This window comes from Podarcis muralis, chromosome 1 (assembly GCF_964188315.1).
Source record: "Podarcis muralis chromosome 1, rPodMur119.hap1.1, whole genome shotgun sequence".
NCBI lineage: Eukaryota > Metazoa > Chordata > Lepidosauria > Squamata > Lacertidae > Podarcis > Podarcis muralis.
The window spans coordinates 120,652,175-120,680,145 of record NC_135655.1 but is presented as its reverse complement, the minus strand read 5'-3'; the positions used below and the strand labels follow the sequence as shown (position 1 = coordinate 120,680,145).

At 47.0% G+C, this 27,971-nt stretch overlaps 1 protein-coding gene across 1 annotated transcript; it reads left to right on the top strand.

The window, feature by feature from the left end:
• Positions 1-352: 352 nt before the first annotated feature.
• Positions 353-27,909, top strand: CAVIN2 (caveolae associated protein 2). The gene is made up of 2 exons (XM_028750731.2): positions 353-1,146; positions 27,019-27,909. The coding sequence occupies exons 1-2, from the start codon at positions 634-636 to the stop codon at positions 27,808-27,810; spliced, it is 1,305 nt and encodes a 434-aa protein (XP_028606564.1). The 5' UTR covers positions 353-633; the 3' UTR covers positions 27,811-27,909.
• The last annotated feature ends 62 nt before the right edge of the window (positions 27,910-27,971 follow it).

Below are 27,971 nucleotides of genomic sequence, written 5' to 3'. Positions count from 1 at the left end.
CCCTTTGCAGAATATAAATAAGATGTTCTCAACTGCTGCTCTCTCCCCCTCCCCTTTCCTTGCTTTCAGGACAAACGCAAACAATTCTTTCCATTAAAGTCATTTTCTTTTAGGGTGGGGAGAAAAGGAAAAAGGAAGGGGAAAAAAGAAACCCAACACAGGAAAGGAACATTGGGGGGGGGGGGGGAGAGGGAGAGTCCCTGGCGCTGCATCCGCAGGCTGTTTGAAAAGTTTACAGGCTTTGCACCAATGGCCGTCCAGGGCCTGTTTTGTTTTGTTTTTTTCCCCGCCTTTGCCAATGAAGTCATGGGGGAAATATGGCATTCCTCTCATAAAGTAAGAGGGCGAGGAGGGGCTGGAAGAAGGGGGGCGAGAGAGAGAGGCAGAGGAGCGGAGTTAAAGCTACAGGAGGCCTGATCCGTGCAAGAACCGGGCTTCCTCCTGCGTCGGGGAGGAGCGAAAGTTTTGCGTCCCGCCGACGGCGGGGAGGTTTGGGGAAGGCGCTCGCTCCCGGGGCGGACCTTGCTCTTGCAGTCGCCCCACCAGCAGCAGCACCCAAGCAGAAGGGCACCCCACCCACCCACCGAAGCACCCAGAAGTGGCTGATCGCGGCCGTCCGGGCAGCCTCCCGCGATGGACGCGATGCAAGTGGAGAAGAGCAGCGCGTACGTTTCGCCGTCCAGCCCCGACGGGCCTCTGGATCGCGGCAGCCCTAGTCCGGCGCCGTCGTCGGGCAGCCGTAGCCCCAGTTTGCAGCCGGGGCCGACGGCGACGGGGGCTCCGGGAGCTCCGGGCGAGGCGGTCCGCGACAGCTCTCAAGTGAACGCCATCACGGTGCTGACCCTTTTGGACAAGCTGGTCAACATGCTGGACTCGGTGCAGGAGAAGCAGCAGAAGATGGAGCAGCGTCAGGTGGACCTGGAGGGCTCGGTCAAGGGCATCCAAAGCGACCTGAGCAAGCTGTGCAAGCAGCACACGTCCACCAGCAACACGGTGGCCAAGCTGCTGGAGAAGTCGCGCAAGGTCAGCGCCAACACGCGCGAGGTGCGGGAGCGCATGGACCGCCAGTGCGCGCAGGTGAAGCGGCTGGAGCACAACCACGCGCAACTGCTGCGCAGGAACCACTTCAAGGTCCTCATCTTCCAGGTAGGTCGGGGGTGGGGGATCTGGAGAGAAAGGGCCGGGGGTCTGGGGACAGGGGTGCCAACTCGAATAAAATATTGGCAGCACCCCCTAGGCAGTCAAACTCTTCGGGGGGGGGTTGGGGGGGGCTTGCAAATCATCTCCTAAAACTAAGAAAGCTTGATTGCACTTTTCCTTCGGGATCAAATAAATATTATTTTGATCTGCTGTCACAGGGCCCCTAAAAGTCCCCATAAACTGGTTCCTACTCTATTTGGTAATCTGGCACTGGGGGCGGGGGCGGGTAAGCCCCACCCCACATAATTGATTTCAAGACGTGGCACATGGACACCATTTGAATGGCAATGCCCATCAATTGGGGGGGGGGGTTCAACAGCCGCAAATACTTTCTGGGGATGGGACAAAGGGACCTCAGCCCTCAGAGTTGGCTCCTGTGGGTGGGGGTGAGACGAGGGGAGATTGGGGCCACAGGGACAGGCTCGCCCCAGAGAAATGTTCGGCCAGCCACTGTTCAGCAATTGCCAGAGACCTCCGAGGCAGGGTGGTGCAATGGTTAGAGTGCCTTTCTACGCCTGGCAAAACCCAGGTTCCAGTTTTCACTGGGTCATCAAGTGTGCTGGGAAGCTTAGGCCAACCACTATCCCTTAACTTAGCTGTTTTTGGGACTACAATTCTCATCATCCCTAGCTTGTGGGACCAGTGGTTGGGGGTGATGGGAATTGTAGTTAAAAAACTACTAGAGTCTCAAGTTTGGTAAACACTTCATTAACCTATTTCCTAAAATTCATATGCCTCTTGGTTGTAGAAAACCTCATAGCGGTTTACAAAAACCTAACCTAACCTGCGACGCCCTGATTTCTCTGAAGGAAATGTGGAATATAAACTAGTCATCCAAGCAGTCCTTTTCCTGCCATACAGACTGTATTCATTTATCATTGTGCTTTTCCTACTCTCTCATCCACTCCCCGTTGCTCACACACGCCAAGATCTGGCAAAAAGAAAACATTTGCCCTTGGTCAAGTCTTGCTGGGAAACCCATTGCAGCAGGAATCCCACCAGATGTGTGCTGCGGTTACTATCAGCACATGCTCAGAGGCACAGTCCTGATGGTTGCCTCACAGGTTCCAGGTTTGAGTCTAGACATGAAAACAGGATCCTGAGGCCATGGTAAGCCAAGGCTGAAACTCAGCCTTGCCAGTTTTCAGTGCTTAAAGATCATGCCTGCTGCATGCCATACTCACAAAACTGAAATTGGTATGAATCATCAGATCTGTGTTCCCAAATTCCACTGAGCAAACACAGGTCTTATTTATGTAGTCTGGAAAAAATGACCCGTTAGCTGCCGGCCCTGTGATTGGTGCTGCCGATGGAACACGCCTCCCACTGAATCCTACCTAGTTCCTTTGCAGCAAATGATTGTCAGCTCCGATATGCAGCTAAGCCAGCAAAACAGTCCTAGAGTCTGGTCCTGTGCATGTTTACACAAAACTAAATCCCACTGGGTCTTACTCCCAAGTGAATTATGCACAGGACTGCAGCCGCAAATGTGTCTTTGCCTGAGTTCAGTGATAAATGTGTTTTAAAAGTAGACGAACCTCTCTTTCAAAAACTGGCACAGCATCTGCTATATGGTTAGTTTTTAAAAAAAAACCAGCAACAGCCACCACTTCGGTTTGTATGCTTTTTCTGTCTGCGTAATTCTGCCAGTGGTCAGTAGATAGCGAAGTATCGGGCTGCTCCACCCTCCAGAGAAATAAGATCAGAAGTTTGTGTCGAACTTACAAGCAGTTATCCATGCTGTTGTTACTTGGAAAGCATAAGTGGAGAACCTGTGGTTCACGGATGTTCCCGGTCCCCCCCTGCTTTGCCATTGGCCACGCTGGTCAGGATTGATGGATGTTGTAGCCCAACAACATTCAGAGAGCCACAGGTTCCCCACCCCTTCCTGCAAAGCAGTTGCCATTGAAAAATCCATAGTCCTTGCATGGGTTCAAGCCTCACCCTCACCTGTTTTGCAGCAAGGCTTTTTTTTGTGACAGTGCTCACCTGTACAGAGCATCGCACCCTCTTCTTTTTGCTGCCCACGGGGGTCATTTTGTTCTGGTACTCCCAGCACTTTTATCAAGATATTACAGGGCACCTTGTTTTTTTAAAATATTAAAAAGAGAGAGAACATGCATGTGTATACCTACCTGCTTAAAAAACAGTCACACCTAGCTCCTGGCTGTTAAAAAGTAGTTAATGGACTTTGCTACCCTGAGCAAATTCTTCTGGCTTCTCCACCCCACGGGTTTATGCATCGAGCCAGCCTAAGCTTTTCCCGTCGCTCTGCAGCCATCGGTGCCTGTTGATAAAGCCCCGTTCTTCATTGTGTACAAAATTTGAGCTCTGGTTTCCTGGACGTCTGCCTCCAATTTGATGTTGCTAAATATATTATGCTGCAATATAGACAATCCAGTAACGTTTTGATTTGTGGGCCTGCAAAGTATATCAAGTGCTCTCCTCCCAAGATCTGTCTTTCTCCCTGTGCTTAAGCACCTTCGTCTTCGACAGCACTTACTTTTTGTTGTTGTTGTAGAACAGGAGTGGGACATCTCAGGCCTCTGGTCCAAATGTGGAAGCCCTCTTAAGCTTCTCTGTCTGTCTCCCAGGCTCCAAACCCCCCTTGAATGTTTCTGCCTGGGTGGAATGTCCTTGAACTGTGATAATCACAGAATCATAGAATTAAAGGGAGAGCTGAGGGTCATCTAGTCCAACCCCATGCAATGCAGGAATCTCAACACATATTCTCCCATCCAACTGGAAACCAGACCAGACCCTGCTTAGCTTTGCAAATGTGCTAGCTAGTTTTATTGCTACACCACTAGCATGATGCCTCTCGCTTGCCTGGATAGGGGATAGAGGGATCCAGTGGGCAGGTGTAGAAACTTGTCTACTCTACAAAAGTGAAATTTCCTTTCATTGCTCCGCCCACTTTTCCCTCTGGCCACGCCCAGTTCTGGCATATGCTGCCTGCCCTCCAATGCCACTCTCAGGCTGAAAAATGTCTCCCACCCCCGCTGTAGCCTGCTCCTGTGGAGCTAGCTTGGATGGAGGAACGTTTTTGCCTGGCGCCTAAAGGTGTATAATGAAGGCGCCAGGAGAACCTCCCTGGGGAGAGCATTCCACAGACAGGGAGCCACTGCAGAGAAGGCCCCGTTCTCGCGTTGCCACCCTCCAGACCTCTCAGGGAGGAGGCACACGAAGGAGGGCGTCAGAAGATGATCTCAGGGTCTATATGCTTCCTGACCTCCAGGAACGCAAGGTAGCATGTGTGTGTGCGCGCATGCATATTTTCCATTCTGTTTACCCTCACAACAACAACCCTGTAAAGTAGGCCAGGCAAAGAGGTAAGGGTGCTTCAACGAGTGTGCAGCTTGTGTACGCAAACAGTGGAGCTGTGCACTTGTGCAATTATTCACACGTAGCGTTCAAAGGGTGCCAGTTTTGTGCACACCGTGGTTGAGAGAAGTAATGCAACAGGTGCGCACTCTTGTACAGACAGCTTGTCCTTGTGTTCAGTGTGACATGTGAACCAGGTTGCTCAGTGAGATTCAGATGCTGCCCATCATCCAAGGCCATTGTCTGTGCTGTTTTAGGGCTGGTGGGAGTTGTAGTTCAACAACACCTGGAGGGTCAAAGCTTCCTCATGCCCTAATTGCTACATTAAAGGTAAAAGACCCCTGACGTTAGGTCCAGTCGTGGACAACTCTGGGGTTGCGACGCTCATCTCGCTTTATTGGCTGAGGGAGCCGGCGTACAGCATGACTAAGCCGCTTCTGAGCAGCGCATGGAAATGCCATTTACCTTCCCGCCAAAGTGGTACCTATTTATCTACTTGCACTTTGACATGCTTTCGAACTGCTAGGTTGGCAGGAGTTGGGACAGAGCAACGGGAGTTCACCCCGTTGCGGGGATTCGAACCGCCGACCATCCGATCAGCAAGCCCAGGAGGCTCAGTGGTTTAGACCACAGCGCCACCCGCTTCCCAATTGCCACATTACACCGGCGCATTTTGGCTCTTCACCACCCTAGCACACCCCTCGTGTAGAGAGGAGAAGCCACACAATTTCTTCCAGGGCTGCTGAGAGTTTTCTGCGGTGTAGGAAGGAGCACACATCTGTGACTCCCACACAGGCGAGCAGATAGACAAAGCTAGTCTTTCGTACACAAATGTACAGCAGCGTCAGCTGCCTGTCTTGTCAGAGATAATAACGTATGGGGTGTTTCTTTTCTAAAATCAGCAGGAGATGCTCAAAGTCCAGAGTAAAAAAAAATGTCAACCCCACCCAAATTGCAGATTAGTGTTTTCCTAGGCAGGAAATGTGACAAAAAACCTGTTTTGAAAATTGCAAAGAGCTTAAAGCAAGTAATGAATTATGTAACGAGTTAACAAGCTATTAAAGGGGTGGGGGGGAAGAAGCCCGTTTTCAGAGAGATCTATGCACGATGTCGAGAATAAATTACGGGAACGAATTCTGAGCCATGCTTCAGAGCTGTGTAAGTGAGTTTGCTCCAGCTAACTCAATGGGCTGTGTTGGACCCTTGAGGAAGCAGGCGGCGTTCTCGCTTTCTTTTTTCCACCACCCAGAAAGAACACCCCAGGCACGCTGCCAGAGAGATTGCAATGAGAAACCTGCCCCCAGAGAAATGTGCCCAGGAATCTTGACATTTTCTTATCAGCAAGAAAATACCACAGGAAGGTTGCAGCCCTGTGGAAAATGTTGAGGGAGTTTCTCCCACCAAGCCCGGTGGGACATATTTCCCAGCAAATATGCAAAAGTTTGGGCTGTTAGTTGACCATATTTAGGATTACATCCAGTACTGCATTTTTAAGAGACGGGGAGAAGTTCTACATGCCACTCCCATGTCCAAAGTTCAAGGCACCCATCTCGCCTAAATAAGTAACTGCTTTCAAGACAGGTTGGTGAACTGCAAACCCCAGAAACAGCTCGGCCGTTTTCAGACCTTTGACTTTGAAGGAGTCGAGGAGGACGGTGTGATTTCTGCAGTCACGACAATTGCCTCAGCTTTTTCTAGTGTGATTTAAGAGGCAGCCTTTGTCTCGAGGTCCCCTCGGCAGAGACAGCTGTGATCTCTTAAACATTACATTGTGGACAATGACTGAGGTTTGCTTTTGGCAAGTGACATTTCTACCTTGGTGTTTTGTAACACTTGGCCAGTGTGTCTGTTTCTGCCCGTTTAGCGATAGTCTCGTGCTGTTGATTCTGGAATGCTGAAGGAGTCTGTGAATTTCTCTTGAAATGGCTTCAAGTTACAAGAAGGGGGGGGCCAGAAATCTTGCTCAGTTAGGTTCTTCCTTTGGGTGGAAGATCTCTGCATCGGTATACCTGTAGATCTACCGTATTTTTCAGTCTATAGGACGCACTTTTCCCCCTCCAAAAATTAAGGGGAAATGTGTGTGCGTCCTATGGAGCGAATGCATGCTCCTTGGCTTCAGCGATAGCAACGCGAAGCCTCCGAAGCGCAGAGGGAGCGTTCCCTCCACGCTCCGGAGGCTTCACATTGCATTTGCTGAAGCCTGGAGAGTGAGACGGGTCGGTGCGCACCGACCCCTCTCACTCTCCAGGCTTCAGGGATAGCCGCCTGAAGCCTTCGGAGTGCAGCGCGAGTTCCTGCTATGCTCCGCGGGCTTCGGGTTCCTTTTGCTGAAGCTGGGAGAGCAAGACTCTCCTGGCTTCAGCAGAGAGGGAGACCTGTGCAGCGCCCCTTCAGCCAAGTGGGAGGAGAAATGGAAGGGGCTCCGTTTCTCCTGCCACTTCGCTGAAGGGGCACTGAGCAGAGAGGGGGATAATTTTTTTTTCTTGTTCTCCCCCTCTAAAACAAGGTGCATCCTATGGTCCGGTGTGTCCTACAGAGTGAAAAATACGGTAGTTTTCCACTGCAGCCAAAGGTGCAGATGACTGGGAATAATTTCCATAGGGCCATGGCACACATTTTCCCAGGAGCACGGCTAGCCCACATGGATCCCTTTTCAACCCACCTTTCAACATGGCAGTTGTCATATGAACCCTCCCTTTGGATGTGACCATACCAGAAACCATGGAGAGACGCTATGATCATAACCTTTATTGAGTACTTGAAACACTACCCATATACAGTGGTACCTTGGTTCTCAAACTTAATCTGTTCCCGAAGTCCGTTCCAAAACCAAAGTGTTCCAAAACCAAGGCACGCTTTCCCATAGAAATTAATGCAAAATGTATTGATCCGTTCCAGGCTTTTAAAAGCAACCCCTGAAACAGCAATTTAATATGAATTTTACTGTCTAATGAGACCATTGGTCCATAAAATGAAAGCAATAAACAATGTACTGCAGCCACACAATCAACCAATCAGTAGCTGAACTGGGTTCCACACAGTCACAAGAAAACAAAACGAAAAGAGCCGCAAAAACAAATAGCAAAACAAATAGCAAAAAAAGACCTCAGTGTAACAAGCAAAACGGAAGTGCGGCACTCAAATCGGAAACATAACACTCAAAACAGAGCATGTTCCGCTTTCGAAAAAAGTTCGCAAACCGCAACACTTACTTCCAGGTTTGCAGTGTTTGGGTTCCAAATTGTTTGAGTGCCAAGGTGTTTGAGAACCAAGGTACCACCGTATCATCTCTGTGATCCTTACAACAACCCCATAAAGTCAGTGTTATCGTCTCCATTTTACAGACCCGGAATGGGGGTAGATGCTGCTCAGGTAGAGAGCAAAAGCCTTTCCTTAAGGCACCTAGTAAGCTTATGAAAAAGCCGAGATTTGATTCTTATGGGGTTTGTATCTGTTTGTTTCTCTCTCTCTCTCTAAAAAAGTATCCTGTAGTAGTTAGTGAGAGTGAAAACACAGCTTCATGTTCCAGGTAGTGTAATAAAAAAATGAATTAAGCAAGGTTTTCAAATCCAGTTTGTTTTCCCACATATATCAATATTTTATCAGGAATCTATTATAAGATTTGCTCTCTCCTCCTGCCTCCCTGCCAGAACTGCAGACAGGCAGGCTACCAATCAGCCCAAAGCTATCAAAAGGATGAGCATTGAAAGAAATGTTTGTATTGTGTGCGCCTTCCCCCTGCTTAGCGGATGATGTTCCATTTTCTACATCATTGCTCACACACAAACCCTATTCATCTCCGCTTTTGCTAGAATGCAATCACATGGGGTACGTATGTTGCAGATTAGAATAGTGGCAGAAACAAGTATCTTTGCAGGCTTCTGTGTATCGTTTTCCAGCAATCACAGTTTGTTGAGAATACAGTGGTACCTCGGGTTACATACGCTTCAGGTTACATACGCTTCAGGTTACACACTCCGCTAACCCAGAAATAGTACCTTGGGTTAAGAACTTTACTTCAGGATGAGAACAGAAATTGTGCTCCGGCAGCGCGGCGGCAGCAGGAGGCCCCATTAGCTAAAGTGGTGCTTCAGGTTAAGAACAGTTTCAGGTACGAATTAAGTACTTAACCCCAGGTACCACTGTATACCAAAATAGTTTGCTCAGAGCATGGCAAACCAGTACCTCCCTTGAGTGATCCATTTTTGCTTTCTTGCATGTGGGATTTGCGGAAGTGAAAATATGTCAGGGGATACATTGATGCTGGGTGTTTAGGTGTTTTGGGGTTATTTTTGCGTATGGGCTATTCTTGCTAATTCTTGAAAGTGTTGTGTACACAGAGAATATCTTGACTTACTGGTTACATTTTTATCTCATTCTTCCCACGGTGAGTTTAGGACACTTGCCATGGTGCGTTTGATTACCACTCCAATATATCCAATACAGTGGTACCTCGAGTTACATGCACTTCAGGTTACATACGCTTCAGGTTACAGACTCCACTAACCCAGAAATAGTGCTTCAGGTTAAGAACTTTGCTTCAGGATGAGAACAGAAATCGTGCTCTGGTGGCGCAGCGGCAGCAGGAGGCCCCATTAGCTAAAGTGGTGCTTCAGGTTAAGAACAGTTTCAGGTTAAGAACGGACCTCCGGAATGAATTAAGTACTTAACCTGAGGTACCACTGTATATAACAATTGTGGAAGGCAGGATCAGCCAGAAATGCAGAACCTGGGGTTCTCCAGATTTTGGACTCCAACTCCCATCTTCCCTAATCATTGGCCCTGCTGGCAGGGGCTGATGGGAGTTGAAGTCCAGCCTGGAGCTACATGTCAGAAGAGCATGAGACTCTTGTCTGTTGTGTGTTCAAGTTGCATGTTGTGCAAAAGATTCCTGCATTGAGAGGGGTTGAGCTAGATGATCCTTGCTCTGTGGTTCTATGATGCAGGAAATCCAGAGCTTGAGCATCCGCATCTCTTTACCCACTCCTCTCCTCTGATTCCATGTACCGTATTTTTCGCTCTATAGGACGCACCAGACGATAAGACGCACCTAGTTTGGGGGGGGAGGAAAACAAGAAGAATAAGAAATTGAATCCCAGAAGCCAGAACAGCAAGAGGGATCTGGCTTCTGGGATACTGTGTGGTTGTTCTGGCTAACCGTGCCAAACCTCTTCAGGGCAGTGGGATGAAGGCTCCCCCTGCCCAGAAGAGGCTAAGGCAGAAGCCAGGACAGGCGCCTCGCTGAAGGGGCGCTGCACAGTTCTCCCTCCTTGCACAGCGCCTCTCTTTCGCAGGCTTCCAGGACAGGCGCCTCGCTGAAGCTTTCCGCTGCTCCCCGCAGCTTGTGGGGCTGGCAGTGGGGAAAGCCGACCATACATTCGCTCCATAAGACGCACAGACATTTCCCCTTAGATTTTAAGAGGGGGAAAGTGTGCCTTATGGAGCGAAAAATACGGTAGATCGGCTCCTCTTGCCGTGTTGCCGATGAGAAGCAAGCACAATTTGCCAGGCGACTAAGCAGCAAAGCATTTGTAAAATGGAAAAGGGTTGGTTCTTCATGTCTTGCAGGAAGTTGGTGCGTCACATGTATAATGTATCGCATGCAAGTCAGGCTAGTAACTACCGGACTTATTTGCAAGGCTGTACATTTTTGTTCTCTTCGCACTAGTTGTCATCTAGTCTTCAAGCACAAGCTCTAAATCAGTGGGAGGGCTTTCAGCTGCTACGCCCCCAGGCAACTCTGCACCCCTCCTCTGCTAGGAAAAAAAATCAGCCAAGAATTCTTGCATAATGCAGTCTGGCCATTTGCTGGTTAAAAGTTGGACTTGTGTTCAAGTATCAATACTGTTAACTCTGGGTAGAGTGCCAGTCGTAAACTTTTGAGGCCCAATCCGATCCGTTCAGAAGAGGAGCTCAAGGGGCAAGGGAGTTGAAGGGCAGAATTGCTTGTAAAACCAAACTTTTTCTTTTTCTTTTTCTTTTTAAAATAGAATCAGCAGTGTGCATTCCATCCCCTTTTTTAGCAGTGGTCTGGAGTGCACAAAATCTAAATTTGAATCAACTATACAAGACATTCCACTCAGTTCTTTTAAAAAATGGGGGAGGGGGAACCATGCGGCTTTGAGAAGGGAAAGAAAGCTGTTTGGTTTTGCCAAGTTTAATATAGGGTTATGTGTGCAACGATGTTTTCGTGTGAAACATCTCTTGCACCGTTAGATGACAATACTTTAAATAAATCAAGCAGGCCTGGTGGAAAACATTTGGCTCAGGTTGCTTGCTAGCTCGCTAACCTCCTGTCCTTTCCCTCAGGGAGGAAAAGACTCCACCTTGCTACTCATTGTTCTGCTCGCTGCACAGTTCTCAGTATTATAAAACCAGAGGAGGAAAAGGATCCTGGCACGCTAGCAGCTTCTGCCTTCCAGTTTTTAATGCTTTGCCCCGAGAGCAAACTTTGAAGTGTTCCATCTTGCTGCCATATCAAAGGCTCTGCATAGACTTACGGTACCAAAGATAGACCTTGTTGGACTACAACTCCCATCATCCTTGGCCCTGCTGGCTAGGGAGGATGGGAGTTGTAGTCCAACAACTTCTGAGGCCCCAAGGTTGAGAAAGGATGCCCTAGACCAGCGTTTCCCAAACTTGGGTCTCTGGCTGTTTTTGGACTACAATTCCCATCATCCCTGACCATTGGCCCTGCTGTCGAGGGATGATGGGAGTTGTAGTCCAACAATTTCTGAGGCCCCAAGGTTGAGAAAGGATGCCCTAGACCAGCGTTTCCCAAACTTGGGTCTCTGGCTATTTTTGGACTACAATTCCCATCATCCCTGACCATTGGCCCTGCTGTCGAGGGATGATGGGAGTTGTAGTCCAACAACTTCTGAGGACCCAAGGTTGAGAAAGGATGCCCTAGACCAGCGTTTCCCAAACTTGGGTCTCTGGCTGTTTTTGGACTACAATTCCCATCATCCCTGACCATTGGCCCTGCTAGCGAGGGATGATGGGAGTTGTAGGTTTTAGGTTTAAAAGGTCACGAGAGAAGCTGAAGAAGTGCAAAAGAAGGGAGATAGTATTGGTGTTATAAGACTTGGCAAGGTGCTGTGCTGCCAAGATAACAGGATTCTTAAGAAGAAAGATACAGGGATATAATATGGTTGGTAGCTATTTTTTTAATTGCTCAGGCTTTTCATATCCGTGTTTTCTAGAAACCCATTTAATGGCAATTCTCAGAGTTCCTTACTGGTCTCAAAAGAGGCAATAGAGATCAACTTTGGTCAGTGGCATGCAGTCAGTGGACATGGGGAGCTAGGCTAGTCCCCAAAATGTTCCCAGTAAATTAGAGTATTACAATATTAAAGTCTGGTGCCTCCTTCCCAAAGCCCAGGAAGCTTCTACCCAGCTCAGGGAAGGAGGCACGATGCTCATACACATTTGTCTCCCCGCCCCTCTTTGCCTTCACAAGCTGGTGCCTCTGATCCTAACGGTTCCCCTATGAAAAATTTCACTGCACGCCACTGGTTTTGGTGGGGAAAAGGGAGCGCCTTGATTCGGGGGGGGGGTGTTTGTTTGGGGTTGTCGCCTCCCCCCATCCCTAAGATCTTCCTGGCCATGTGGTGAGGAGAACTTTGGACCTGATCAGCAACCCGGGAACAAAATTCTTGGCGTCACGAAGAGGCTACGGTCAGACCCTGGGAAGTCATCATGTCCTCTGAGCTCCTCTCAAATTACGAATTGTAGACCTGCAACTGCAGATCTAGGAACTAGGACATGGGTAGGCAAACTAAGGCCCGGGGGCCGGATCTGGCCCAATTGTGTTCTAAATCCGGCCCACAGACGGTCCAGGAATCAGCGTGTTTTTACATGAGTAGAATGTGTGCTTTTATTTAAAATGCATCTCTGGGTTATTTGTGGGGCACAGGAATTTGTTCATTTTTATTTTTATTTTCAAAATATAGTCCGGGCCCCCCACAAGGTCTGAGGGACAGTGGACCGCCCCCCTACTGAAAAAGTTTGCTGACCCCTGGACTAGGAGCTTAGGAAGTCCCAGCCAAAGTTTTCCGCACTGGGAAATGGTTTTCCCTTAGGCCTGTTTTTACACAAAACAAACATGTGGGGACGGCCATATTGCCTCCAGGGCTGCATGTCTCAACCACTCCCATCTTCTTGGCAACAACCCAGACCCTGGGTGCCTCTGTAGCTCCTGAAACAGAGGATTTAAGAATCTTTGGAATGCATCGCTTACCACCACATCCAGGCCTATTTTTATAGCTGATGCTGGATCACAAGGAGCACTTAGCCAAGCAGGGAGTCCCACTTGCCCTGTGGCCGTGCTCAAAAAGCTTTCCACCCTTGTGCCCCTCTGCTTGCATTTTCGCCATACTGGGCTAGCCGTGCAATGCGAACATGTGTACACACAAAGAGTCTGGCCCATAGATAAAACTTTCCTCATTCACTTCAGCTCCAAAGCACTCACAAAATTGTGAGATATTCAGCCCTGCAGGCTGCACAACTTTCCCTGCCAAGAATGTCCACATCTAGGGAACAACTTCGCCACACCCTAGAATGGATCATAAAACATAGCCGCCATGTTCAGGCCTCTCCCCCCCCCCCATCCACTCTAGGACTTTCCAGGCAAAAGCCTTCACAGAGATCTCTCTTATATGACCTCGATGAAGAAAAGACCTATTAATTATTATTATTTTGTACACTCCCTAGTTTAAAAAAGGAGGCGAGTGGAAAGTATTGTACACACAGGATGAAAAGCGTTTTGTTTGTTTTTTTTTTTTTTTTTAAACCCGTCGTTAATGTGTGCGGTTTCATTCGCTAGTGAACAACGAGCTTTTAAAAATCTCCCAGAAACGAGCGAAAATCTCCCAAAACAATCTTGACCTCTGGTTTCTCTACAGTAAGAACCTGTAGAGTTTGAGGTTTCTGCATTAGCTGTCAGATTACCAAAAAACAACAACAGCACCCAGACAGATTAAATCCATGGCTTTCTTTTAGCCGGAACTTGCCGGAACTCAGTTTCTGGGCGCCATTGCCATTCTAAAAGAACGGGTGAGGTGTTCGTGGTGAGTTCTGGCACCTCTTTTCCTAGAAAAAGAGTGCTGATTAAATCTGATACTTTGTGTTCCTCAGAAAGACCGTTCCTACCCCTTACCCAAGATGGAAGTGAAAATAAATGCATATGGTTTAGGTTTGTGAGCATGTCACTTTCCAGTTTCTGGGAATCACCGTTGGGGAGCAAAAGTGCCCTCAGATCCCACTTGTAAACCATAGCCTCAACGTTTCCCTTTTTTAAATAATAATAATAATAACAATAATTTATTATTTATACCCCGCTCATCTGGCTGAGTTTCCCCAGCCACTCTGGGCAGCTCCCAATCAAGTGTTAAAAACAGTACAGCGTTACATATTAAAAACTTCCCTGAACAGGGCTGCCTTAAGATGTCTTCTGAATGTCAGGTAGTTGTTTATCTCTTTGACATCTGATGGGAAGATGTTCCACAGGGCGGGCGCCACTACCAAGAAGGCCCTCTGTCTGGTTCCCTGTAGCCTCACCTCTTGCAATGAGGGAACCGCCAGAAGGCCCTCGGAGCTGGACCTCCGTGTCCGGGCTGAATGATGGGGGTGGAGACGCTCCTTCAGGTGTACAGGAAATTCCCTTTAAGGGAAATTCCCTTATTCTGAATAGGATTCCTCACAAGAAAAGGGAAAAGTTGACAGCTATGTTGCAAACTTCCCGCAGGCGTCTGGTTGGCCACTGTGAGAACAGGATGCTGGACTGGATTGGACCCTTTCCTGATCCAGCAGAGCTCTTGATACATTTTTTTTTTCTTTATTAAAAGAAAAACTTTTGTTCCTTTGCACGCCTCTTGTTTCCCTCTCCTTTAGATATACTGTCCCGTCCCAAGCTTGGCTTCTCTTTCTTCCTAATGTGGCTGCAGGAGTTGTTACAAATTGCAAAACGGCACAGAATACCTAACAAAACACAGAAAGGACTGTTTGCAAAGCCTTATTAAGCTTTGGCATTGTTCCTTTCTGCTTTGTTGGAACCACATGACCTGCATGGTTCCCCACCCCCGCCCCGCTTTGGTTCAGAATGAACGTCATTCAGCCAATCGTGCACCACAGCAAATGAGCAAGCTCGTGTTGCCACTGAAAACGGAGGAAATTCAGGTCTTTTTTATTAAAATAAAAAAAGCAAAACACAGTAACAACAATGTGCAGTTTAATAGCATGTGGGGACCAGAAAAATCCCATTAAATGAGAGCTTAGGGGGTCACTGAATTTGGTATTCAGTGCCACTCCAGTTAGTAAATATTTGATCTTGAAATGGAAGGAGGCAGAAGAGGAGAAAAACACCAAGAAATGTCATTGTTCGGTTGCCTTTTGTGCTGTTTGAATACCAAGAGACTCCCAGCTCAGAAACCTGCCAGCTCAAAAATCAAGAGGAAATGGGGCCAGGAGGCCAAAGACGCAGAAAATTTTAATGGTGTCTTAAAGAAACTGATGAAGCAGCTTATGAGACCATTAGAGTTTATGCCACCGTAAACCAATTCAGACATGCTATCACAGTCCTGTCACAGATCTCTGCCGCCTTGGAATGATGCGCTCACCTTCTCACTGAAACATTCGGCTTTTCCACGTCCAGGGCTCCCATTTGCACATCACAGTCAGCCATAAACCAATAGCGTACTGTGCATGGGTTGATCACTCCCGCTTTGCGCTTCTTCCTGCTAGCCATGGAGAGAGAAGCAAACCACAGTCCCTGGTTTAGGTCCAAACCAAGAATTGTGGTTTATTTCATTTCCCAGAAACCACAATCTGTAGCCACTGATTGTTCTTGAACGTGGTTTATTTGGAGGGATCACGGTTTGTTAACTCTGCATAGCAATAGAGAGGAGCAAGAGTGCCCAGCTAGGTGGTCACAGTCAACCACTAACCATGGTTTACAGTGACATGCAGATTTTTTCGGTGGAAGAGGTGGAACAGTTGCCTCCCAAGTGCTTATGAGGCAGTACAGTGGTACCTTGGTTCTCAGACTTAATCTGTTCCGGACGTCCGTTCCAAAACCAAAGCGTTCCAAAACCAATGTGCGCTTTCCCATAGAATGCAATGCAAAATGGATTAATCCGTTCCAGACTTTTAAAAACAACCCCTAAAACAGCAATTCAAAATGAATTTTACTATCTAACGAGACCACTGATCCATAAAATGAAAGCAATAATCAGTGTACTGTACTATGAAATAAATAAGACAGTATTGTAGATGATAAAAATTATTATTTTTCCTTACCTGCACTGATGATAATCATTGTTTGGCTGGGGGGCTTTTATCCATTTCCGCAGTCACACAATCATTCGATCAATCAGTAGCTGAGCTGGGTTCCACACAGTCGCAAAAAACAAACAAACAAACCGAAATAGCCTTCAAAACAAAAATGCAAAATAAATAGCAAAAACAAAAGCGCCAAACTTAATCCGTTCCGGAAGTCCATTTGACTTCCAAAATGTTTGAAAACCAAGGCTCAGCTTCTTATTGGTGTAGGCGCCTTGGAAACAAATAGCCGACAGCCGGATTGGATGTTTGGCTTCCAAAAAACGTTCGAAAACCAGAACAGTTACTTCTGGGTTTCCGGCGTTTGGGAACCAAGGCATTTGGGAACCAAGGTGTTTGAGTACCAAAGCGTTTGAGAACCAAGGTACCACTGTATTATCATGTGAGATGACTGTGCCAAGTGCTCATTGCACATAATGAGCTTTTATCTTTTACAGCTTATTGCTGACTAATTTTTAGCATACTTCTGAATACCAGACAATAGGGAACCTTGTGTCCCTGCAGATGCTGCCAGACTGCAGCTCCCATCAAACCTGCCTATTGGCCATGTTGGCTGGAACTGGTGGGAGTTGGACAGTGGCGTAGCATGGGTTGTCAGCACCCGGGGCAAGGCAAGTAATTTGCGCCCCTCTGCCCTAGGGGCAGAGAGCTGCGAGTGCGAGCGAGCGCGCCCCCAGATGTTGCGCCCGGTGCGGCCGCCCCCCCCTGCACCCCCCCACGCTACACCACTGGAGTTGGAATATAACTGCCTTTTGGAGGGATACAGGATTGCATCCCCTGCCTGCAAGCTATCAGGATGTTAATGGTGGGCCCCTTTTATTCAGTACGTAGCATTTGTAAACGAAGAAAGAGACCAATTACCCATGAGCCGACATCACTTTGCAGCAAGATCAAGCCATTCTGTGTCGTCGAGATGATTTGACCACACTGTGCGAAATTTTATTTATTTGAAAAAACTCTCTTGTTAGATGTCAAAGGCTCTGCTTGGTCCTCTGCCAGGCATAAGTCAGAGAGAGTTTTGCCCATGTAAGGAGAGAGAATTTGTGATTCAGAAACAAATTGGAGTTAGCCATAACCCAGACTAAGGCCTCAAGGCAATGTGCCAACAGAAGAAACTGTTTCGTTGCCTTGATTCCACAGGTTCCCACGAAGGACAATAAGCTGCAGCCTTTCAGCTTGCTAGGTATCCAAAATGCTCCCCCCAAAAAAGGTTTATTTGGATACCCATCAAGAATCATGCCCAGATGAGGAACGAACCTGAAAAGAATGATGCAAAATGCTTTCTTAGGGGTTGACTCAGTGCAACTTCTGAGGCCGATTTTAACAATACCCTTCAGTGTTTAGGTATACATACCTGGGGACAGTCTCGCTTTGGGTGTTCAGCTGCAACTTTCCCCTTTAAAGTGCATGCGAGTAATGGATCCAACCCCTGCTTGTTTGCATTCTCTACAAGGAATGACAGGGTGTTGCTTCTGAATGAGTCATACTCAAATGAGACTGCTTGAAATCAATGGGCTTCTGGTAATCAACTCTGCTTATTTCAACGGGTTTATTCTGAGTAAGGCTTAGCACAGGGGTCAGCAAACTTTTTCAGCAGGGGGGCGGTCCACTGTCTCTCAGACCTTGTGGCGGGGCCGGACTATACAGTGGTACCTCGGGTTACATACGCTTCAGGTTACAGATGCTTCAGGTTACAGACTCCGCTAACCCAGAAATAGTACCTCGGGTTAAGAACTTTGCTTCAGGATGAGAACAGAAATTGGGCTCCGGCAGTGCGGCGGCAGCGGGAGGCCCCATTAGCTAAAGTGGTGCTTCAGGTTAAGAACAGTTTCAGGTTAAGAATGGACCTCCAGAACGAATTAAGTACTTAACCCGAGGTACCACTGTATTTTGGAAAAAAATAATAATGAATTCCTGTGCCCCACAAATAACCCAGCGATGCATTTTAAATAAAAGCACACATTCCACTCATGTAAAAACACCAGGCAGGCCCCACAAATAACCCAGAGATGAATTTTAAATAAAAGGACACACTCATGTAAAAACACACTGATTCCCAGACCTTCCGTGAGCTGGACTGAGAAGGCGATTGGGCCGGATCCGGCCCCCAGGCCTTAGTTTGCCAGGCGGGAGGAATGACTGCTGGGAAGAGGCAGGAGAAACACCATGGTGCTCCTGTAGCAGCAAAAGCAGTCGCCCTCGTAGCTGCAATAAAATAGCTCTCCCTCATCACTCTTCCCAGCCACAGCAGGCGCTGAAACTCTCCAAAATTACCTCAAATGGCTCACTGTCTCCTGAGACAGATGGATGCCAATAACAATATGTATACATGAATTGTTGGCGTTTTGTCCTCAGCACTGTAGACAGCGAACTGTCTCATTAGAAATGGAGCCAAGTCAAGCTTTGGAAGCAGGAGGTCTTTCAGATATTTGAGGCTTGAGTCTGTTTTCAGTGTTGCACTGTTGTGGCCTGGACTAAGTCCATAGGGCAAAGAACCAGCAAGTTGTTGCAAGAGGTTCTCGTATGTTGCCCCACCTTTCTTAAACTCTAGGTTCCAGTTTGCCTATAGTGGCAGGGCTGATGAAATGAAAATTCAAATCACTCTGCAGCTAAACTGGTCTAAAGTTCATTGTCCATATATTTTCAGTTGGGGATGGGCAGATCAGGACGGACGGGCCGTTTGCTAAATTATCCACAGTAGGCTTGCAAGGGTTTGTGACTCCAATTTGCTTAATAAGAGCAACAACTAAAAGACTCCACCGCCCCTAAATTAGATGGTTGGAACCCATGATCTGCAAGTGCCTTAAGTATGTATGCATTTACGTTTATATGCGGGTGGCGCTGTGGGTTAAACCACAGAGCCTAGGACTTGCCGATCAGAAGGTCGGCAGTTCGAATCCCCGCGATGGGGTGAGCTCCCATTGCCCGGTCCCAGCTCCTGCCAACCTAGCAGTTTGAAAGCACGTCAAAGTGCAAGTAGATAAATAGATACCGCTCCAGCGGGAAGGTAAACGGCGTTTCCATGCACTGCTCTGGTTCGCCAGAAGCGGCTTAGTCATGCTGGCCACATGACCCGGAAGCTGTATGCCGGCTCCCTCGGCCAATAAAGCGAGATGAGCGCCGCAACCCCAGAGTCGGCCACGACTGGACCTAATGGTCAGGGGTCCCTTTACCTATTTTACCATTCTGTTGTATGGCTCACTGGGTCTAAAGTAACCTAAAACCACTTTTTGTATTATTTTCTCTACTAAAAGCACAATGAGCACAACAACCTTGTTTCCCAAGATGTCATTTAATGAAACAAACGATGGGGAACTCCCAGGCTCTGTAGAACATGATGGATCTCTCTATTTCAGAACACAATGGCTCCCTTGAACATTGTGAAACAAACACCAGGACCTTAACAGTGTATCTTTTTAAAAATTTGAAATGTTGATCTGGTGTTTTCCATGAGGCTAGCGGGGGGGGGGGGGGTGTTTTGTTTTTTTAAGCGATTACTTGAGTGCAAGATGGCATCTGCACATGGTATTCAGAATCTCAACCCTGAGGCAACTTTGCCAATAACCTTTCCTCCGGGAAACCGTTCTGAAGAAGGGGTTGTGCTTTCTTTTCACCAACAGCTGACGGGTTCAAAAGCTACATTATATCTGCCACCTTTTGCAATCTGCTTCTTGCTGGGAACAGAGTTGAAACAATTGCAGCATTTCAGCTGCACCGCCACCCTTCTCGGTGTGGAGGCAAATTTATCTCGTGAACATCTCGTTCAAAATGGTAAACTAAGTATATAACCCTGACACAGGCAAACAGAAAAATGCAGATATTGCAAATGGCAACAGATTTTTTCTTTTTTTGCAGTAGGGAGAGAACTTCAGAAATGTCAAAACTGCTAGATTTTTCTAAGCCCCAACCCTGTGCCAATTTGCTGCCCAGTTCATTTCAAGCTTCTGGGACATACCCTGCGGAGCTGTGATGTTTTTATAAGCGCACATTTCTGAAGGAAGGACTTTGCTTGGTCCTCCATAACCTCTTCTTTGTTTGGAGGAGATTCCTTCTGAAATATTTGCTTTTCCTGAAGTTTCTTGGCTGTGAATGTTACCCACCGCATTCCGTTCCAGAGCTGTGAAGAATGCCTGCTATTATGACTTCTAACTGTCGGGTTTTATTTCCTCTCGGATTGGTATCGGTTTCCATCTACAGCGTCGTTCAGTAGTGGCCGTTGACCGTTGGGACTTGAAAGGCAGAAAGCAGAGAGAGAAAAACAGTATGCAGAGTCAGAACCAATGATAGTCAGAGAAGACTCATCCCAGTTCTGTCCCTATTCTCCGCCCTGCTAAGTTCTACCAGGGCTAACTGTTGACCAACATTAAAACGACTCTAGCTTAGTATTCTCCTTCATGTGCTGCTTTTCTGCAAGCGGGGAGGTGGGGATGTCTTTGTGTGTATTCAGTTTGTGAGTCCACTCTTGGGACACCTGAGTGTATCATTTGTCTCTTAGCCAATATCCGATATCACGATATGGTCTTCAACCCGGTTTTGGACGAAATATGGATGTATCTCCCAGCCCTACTAGATCGTAGTACTTAGCTTTGTCTTGTGTCTGGAAACAATAAGCACTTCGTTGATTTGAACTGGTCAAGAGAGGAGTTTTCCCCTAGAATAAGTTGTCTGACGGGAGAAGGAAATCTCTGAAGACTCTTGCTGGGGTTCCACATGTTCTGCTGATATATCACAGAGCTTGAGGTATGGCAAACAACCAGCTGATTTCTACAAGTCACCCACACTCCTGACCGCTGACTGTGAGCCAATTGTGGGGGGCACAGGGGAAGAAGAAGGGGGAGCCCTGAGCACAAAAAGAAGTCTTTCCACAGGGCTTCTGTTGATGGGACTAGGCTTCTGAGTCAGGGACTGTATATCCCATGGTTATTTATTTCTATTTCATTTACTTATTAGATTTCTAGACTGCCCTTCACTCAAGGATCACAGGGCAGTTTGCAATATAAAAACACAAAAATACATAGCATAGTAACCAACGAGAAAAATAACACACACACACACAAAGAGAGAGAGAGAGAGAGTTTAAAAAGCCATAGTACAGTATTTATTTCTATATCCATGGTGTTCATCATTATCGACACTAAAATAGACATGGTATGGTAACAGCAATAGAAAAATCAGTGCAGCCTTTCATTTATACTTTTAGTTATTCCCTGTAGGCGGACCAATTATCATTATGAAAGGAATCGTGGACCAGATTGTCCCTTGACACCCCCTCCCCCCAAAAAAAGAAAGTGTATCTGATTTAAAGCACTTTGGAGGAGCTGTATGAGCATACGAAGAGCTCTGCTGGATCAGACTGGAGGGGAGTCCATCTCTTCTAGCATCCTGTTTGCACATATCCTACTGGGAGGCCCAACAGCAGAGCCCGGGGGCAGTTTATTTCAATCTCCTTTCTTCTCAAAAAATGCTTCATCGCATCATCCAAAGCTCAGTAGGTCCTCGGGGAGTGATGGCTGGCATTGTAGGATTCGGGCAGCTAAAAATGATTGTGAAAGAAAGAAAGAAAGAAAGAAAGAAAGAAAGAAAGAAAGAAAGAAAGAAAATGTGCCCATCTTAATAAACTCCTAAAAGATACAGCACATCAGCATTCAGTAAAACACACACACACACAAAACCAGATCTTGCATGAGAGGCTGTTAGGAGGTGGTCCTTTGTGCTAGATCCTGGCACTCCTGCCCTTCCACCTTTTTAAAAGTTTGGTTTTATTTTATTTTATTAATTTGCTTATAGGAAGGATGAGTGCCCTACCTGACCTCTTCATTTCCCCAAGTCATTTATGCATACGATTAGCAGCATATGAGAGCCAGCATGTCAGACGAGGACCTGGAAGACCAGGGTTTGAATCCCCGCTCAGATATGAAGCGCACTGTGTAAACCTTGGGCAAGCAACTGCCTCTCGGCTTAGCCTACCTCATAGGGTTGTTGTTCTTGTGATTAAATGAGGAGGAGGGGGACACCATGTATGCTGCCTTTGGCTCCTAGAGAGAGGGGATATAAATGCAATAAGTAAATAAATAATATTCAAACGTTATGTAGGGTTGCCAAACAGTGGTACCTCAGGTTACAGATGCTTCAGGTTACAGACGTTTCAGGTTACAGACTCCGCTAACCCAGAAATAGTACCTCAGGTTAAGAACTTTGCTTCAGGATGAGAACAGAAACCATGCTCTGGTGGCGTGGTGGCAGCGGGAGGCCCCCTTAACTAAAGTGTTACCTCAGGTTAAGAACAGTTTCAGGTTAAGAACGGACCTCCAGAACAAATTAAGTTCTTAACCCGAGGTACCACTGTATTTCAAAAAGTGAAAATCCAGACACAATTTCCCCCCGCAAAATTGTTGAACTTTGGGGGGGGGAGAGTTTGGAGCTATTTTAAAGCAAAATCGGCAAAAACGACACTGCCATACGTCCGGATTATCCCTGATATGTTTTTCCAGCAGGGGCGATTTCCACCCGGACACTTCTTCTGACTGCAAACTCCAGTATTCTGGGTATATCCAGGAAATTCTGGACTTATGGCAACCCTAATGTTACGCAAAGCCATGGGCTCGTACTAAAAGCCCTTTAAATACCTCACAGCATCCCTTTTATATAATGCCCCCAAATGCACCAGACTTCAGCTTTCTCTCATTTCCAACTCCCCCCCCCCCCATGTGAATGCTATATTAAGGCAAGAAATAATTTGCAGCCGCTGTAGGTTCTATATTCGTCTTGGGAGCCAATTTAAAGTAAAACTGATTTAAGTCCCAGGTAATAAGGCAATCAGTCATAAATACCTACTTAAACAGCACCTCTTTCTTTCCTTTCCTTTTTTCCTTTGAGTAATTTTTTTTAAGTCACTATAAATACGAGTGTTGTTGTTTTTAAGCACACACAAGCATCACTGCAAAAGCACACTTCTCTTTGTCAACAACACCGACAGGATTAAGAAACCCAGAAGTTAGAACGTTTAGTTGTAGAAGCATCTTGTTCCGTATACATGCTGAATGCAAGCCATTTCTGGTGGAGGCTGCTTTTGGTTTGACGAAACTGCCAAACAGCTGTATTTTGGTTAGTTAATTATTTTATTGCCATTCTTCTGTCAGGAAACCCCAAGCAGTGTGGTTCCCAGGCAGTCCCCCATCCAGGCACCATCCATGCCCAAACCTGCTTAGCTTCAGTAGGTGGGCGGGTTTTCAGACCATATACCCCAGTATGAGTCTTCCCACCCACTCACTGAATAGCCAATCAGGGTGCTTCCAGGCAGCCTGTTTGTTGAGCGTTCGTCCTGATTCGTTTGCAGAAAGATTAGACAACGATGCCTATATTGAGTATTCATGTTGGTTTGCTAGCTGGGATGTTAGATGATGTTGCATCAAAGCAAGCACAACCTCACCTTTTCCAGTACGTTTTCCCTTCGCATTTCTTATCACAAAAAGTCCAATCTTTTGGGGGGAGTTGGTTTGTTGGCACAAGACCTCCCGATCGACTTATTGCAGACCTGAATTTGTTGGGTGTGTGACTGAATCCCACCTGAAAAGAGCAACAGTTTGAAAGCCCCCTCCATCTCAGAACCATGGATATACCATGAATTGGGGGGGGGGGGGTCATTCAAAGCTTACCTATATATTTTTCATGCTGCTTTTGGAAAACAAGCTCATATGCCAGGGGTCAGCAAACTTTTTCTGCAGGGGGCCGGTCCACTATCCCTCAGACCTTGTGAGGGGCCGGACTATATTTTTTAGGTGGAGGGGAAATGAACGAATTCCTGTGCCCCACAAATAACCCAGAGATGCATTTTAAATAAAAGCACACATTCTACTCATGTAAAAACACCAGGCAGGCCCCAGAAATAACCCAGAGATGCATTTTAAATAAAAGCATTATAAAAACATGCTGATTCCCGGACTGTCCGTGGGCCAGATTTAGAAGGCGATTGGGCCAGATCCGGCCCCCGGGCCTTAGTTTGCCTACCCATGTCATATGCCATCAGTACATCACACAAGAGGTTATTGTGAAAATATTGAACAAAGTCTAGGATGGATGAAGGGATGGTGAGCGATGATTTGTATTTCTTTAGCCATCCTCTGCCATTACATACTGATTACTCATCACACCCATCATAGACATTTTGTGGCACCCAGGCCATCACATCCTTTCCAATATTTGTTTAAAGGTGTTCTGTGCATTTCATAATGCCTTGCCATGGTACCATTGTTGGCGATAATAATGATAATAATAATTTATTACATACCCCACCCATCTGGTTACACCAGCCACTCGGGGCGGCTTCCAACAGAATATTAAAAATACAATAAAGCATCAAACATTAAAAACTTCCCTAAACAGGCCTGCCTTCAGATGTTTTCTAAAAGTCAGATAGTTGCTTATTTCCTTGACATCTGATGGGAAGGCATTCCACAGGGCGGGTGCCACTACCGAGAAGGCCCTCTGCCTGGTTCCCTGTAACTTCGCTTCTCACAGTGAGGGAACCACCAGAAGGCCCTCAGAGCTTGACCTCTGTGTCCGGGCTGAATGATGGGGGTGGAGATGCTCCTTCAGGTATACTGGGCCGAGGCCATTTATGATCTGCACCAACACTTTGAATTGTTTTCAGAAACATACTGGGAGCCAATGTAGGTCTTTCAGGACCAGTGTTATATGGTCTCGGCGGCCACTCTCAGTCACCAGTCAACTGCCGCATTCTGGATTAGTTGTAGTTTCCTGGTCACCTTCAAAGGTAGCCCCGCGTAGAGCGCAATGAAAGACCACTTTCATTGTTTAGGGCACTGAGGGTTGTGTTCAACTTTGTCATATTTAATAGTGTACCTGTTGAAATCAGCAAACTTGAAACAGTTGAGCCTGTTAAGTTCAATGGAGCTGCTCTTCAGTATGCCTTAGTGTGATGCATCAAATAGTCAAAAAGGAGGGGTTGGTGTCAACGGAGCTGGTGGCCATGGAATATTTCCCTCCTTATTTTTTAAGGTTTATTTAATATACAAAGTGGGGTGGTGGTGGAATGATACAAGAGGCATAAGGCACAGATGGCATTAAACCAGCGCCTTTATGAAATACAGTTATTGCAACAACTAAAGCAAATTTCACAGAAGAATGTGCATATCCCCACATCGTCTTTCTCCTCAGCCATAAATAACTATCCTCAATTAACCTGGGATACGTCTTCATGAGTCCTGCTTTATATTATTGTCAGGGGGGTGTTAATGCTCCAGACCGAGCATTTAAAAAATAAATAAATAAAAACTCTCATAATTCTATGTACAAATCCCGACAAGCACCTACAATTCTGATAATTCTTTGTCATTGAACTATTTTTTTAATGGATTACCTTAAAACACCCCAAAGCGATTTGACAATAAAGAGGACAATAGCGATTAAACTTGCGTGAAAACAGATTTGAGTCCAATACTCAAACTGGGATAAACATCTCCACTTGAAAGGCATGTCAGAGAAGGACCGTCTTTGAAAGGCGCCAAAAGGACAACAGGAGATGGTGCCTGCCTGATTTGTAACTGGAGGCAGTTCCAATTTCACTTCCCCACTTGGTTTTCCCTAAGGCCCATGACACATACAAAAACATCACCGTTGTTCCATGTTGTGGCTTGGTTTTGCAGCAAGTAAAAATGAGTGGAGGATGTGCGAGTGTCTTGTGTGCACCAGCACATTGGTAGAGCATATACTTTGCATGTTTGAAGCTCCCAGATTCATGACGAGTAAAGAGCCTTGTGTGGCAAGGCTCTGGGCCCTGCAGTTCCCTTAGATAATAAACACACGGACACAAATGTTTAGGTCAGGCATAGGCAAACTTGGCCCTCCAGATGTTTTGGGACTACAACTCCCGTCATCCCTAGCTAACAGGACCGGTGGTCAGGGATGATGTGAGTTGTCATCCCAAAGCATCTGGAGGGCCGAGTTTGCCTATGCCTGTAAAGTTGAGGTTAATGGGATAACATAGGCCACAACTTTATTGGTTACAGATGTGAGCAGTTTGGCTTAGGCATTGGGTGAAACCGAACTATATCCTGACTCCTGCCCATCTGCAGGGAGTCTCATAAGGGTAAACAACCGGTAGGGGGAGCCCTATGATATGCATCAAATTGGGGCACCCCCAGGGTACCTGATGGGGTCGGGCTAAGGCCCTAGCCCATGCCCAGGCTTTGGACAGGAACCATGCCCCCCAGATACCCTTAACGAGGAGGGGCAGGCAGAGGCAACAACCTCCCCTCCCATAAACAAGGCTTACAAGGTGGGCGAAAACCAAATGGCTGGTGCCAGTTTGCCAAGTGGAAAAAATTCCGACCTGGCCCCAACAATATGGTGGCTGACCTTAGTCCATAGCAAGGCCGCTGTCAAGCAATGCATGAAAAGAGGGCCGGTGGGCTGGGAGATCCAGCAAGGAGGCAAAAGGAGGTTGCCCCCTGGCCGTGCCGCTGTTTAACCGGCTAGCGGCCATGCCCCCCGGCTACCCCGATTGGTCAGCCAGTGGGGTGACGAGGCCAGGGGTCCCTATGACGCAGGTGGCATCCCTCCACCCCAGCTGGGTCACTGGGAGGTCCTGGTTCCCCTCAGTGCTGCCCCCCGGGAAGGGGAGTGGACTTTCAGAACAATCTCCTGGTTAGCTTTTCTGAGGCAAGTGGAGATACGCCGCTGCCAATTGTTTAACGGTGGTTTGGAGCCAATTTCAGACTATGGGTTAAACGTGACCAGGAGCCCTAGTTAGCCATAACCATCTTTAATATTGCTGTTAAGGCCATCAGGGAGGGTGTGTGTGAAGGGGAAACAGGAATTGATCCTGCATCTTGCTCTCAACTGCATTAAGAAATTGGCAAGGTTAGATCTACACTGGCCTAAACGTGGAGCAAAATGAATTCTTCTACAATGCAGTTGACAGCTCGTAAGCCCATTACTCTTACAGCACGTAACCGAACAATTCCACGGGGAGTGATTGTTACTGGTTAAATATACTGTGGCAGCAACAGCAGAAAAAACAAACTTCCTTTACCGCCTTATTCGAAAGAAAAATATTGATGTTGTTGAGGGCCGTGCCTTGTTTATCAAGTCTGTGCCATGTGAACACTGAATAAACACGATGTCAACTCTTTGCAGGAAGAAAACGAAATCCCGGCCAGCGTGTTTGTGAAAGAGCCTGTTCCCAGTATTACTGACGGGAAGGAAGAGCCTGTTGATGAGAACAAAACTTTGGAGGAAACCTTGCACACTGTAGAGCTTTCCTCAGAGGATGAAGCACCCCATGATGAAGAGGGGGCAGACGATAGCATGGATGAGAAAATTGGGGAGACGAGAGCTGAGAAAATCAAGAGGTCCAGCCTCAAGAAGGTGGACAGCCTGAAGAAAGCGTTTTCCCGCCAAAATATTGAGAAGAAGATGAACAAGTTCAGCACCAAGATCGTCTCTCATGAGAGGAGGGAGAAGATTAAGAAGTCCCTCACCCCTAACCACCAAAAGTCCTCCTCGTCAAAAAGCTCATCTTTCAAGGTCTCTCCCCTCACGTTCAACGTGAAGAAAGTTCGGGATGGAGATCCCTCCGCAGAAACGGAAGACAAGCCGGCAGAGGCTACCGGCAGTGAGCATACTGCAAACGATGAGGAGACATCCTTCACCGAGATTCACTCTGACCTGGCCTCTCCCAGTTCTCTGGCGGAGGAAGGGAAAGCCTTTGCTGACTCCCTGGAAAGAGAAAACGGGAGTGAAGGAGATGCAGTGGTCAACAACAACATCGAGCTCGCCATCGTTGAAGAAGGAGATGACTATAGGGCTTCGCTCGAAATCAGGCAGGAACTCTACGATGAAAGGAGCAAACCGACCAGCGGGGAGATGGAGCACTCCGACGAAGAATCAAGCCAGGCCGCTGTCCTCCACGTCAACCAAACTGCATAAATCGTCTGAGCCGCCTTTTATGTTTCTATATGCTTTTTTTTTTTTGTAGTTACATCAGTAAAACAGGGCTGTTACACAATAAACAAGGGGCAACAGTAACCTAAGGTGGAGTGGTTCTTTTTTGGACAGTTAGGTTTCCACAAAAGGCTAATTTCATACAC

Excerpts from the sequence above, each read along its gene's own strand:
- CAVIN2 (XM_028750731.2), top strand. The coding sequence starts at position 634 with ATGGACGCGATGCAAGTGGAGAAGAGCAGCGCGTACGTTTCGCCGTCC. Across the intron at positions 1,147-27,018 it reads TCAAGGTCCTCATCTTCCAG|GAAGAAAACGAAATCCCGGC; the intron begins GTAGGTCGGGGG and ends AACTCTTTGCAG.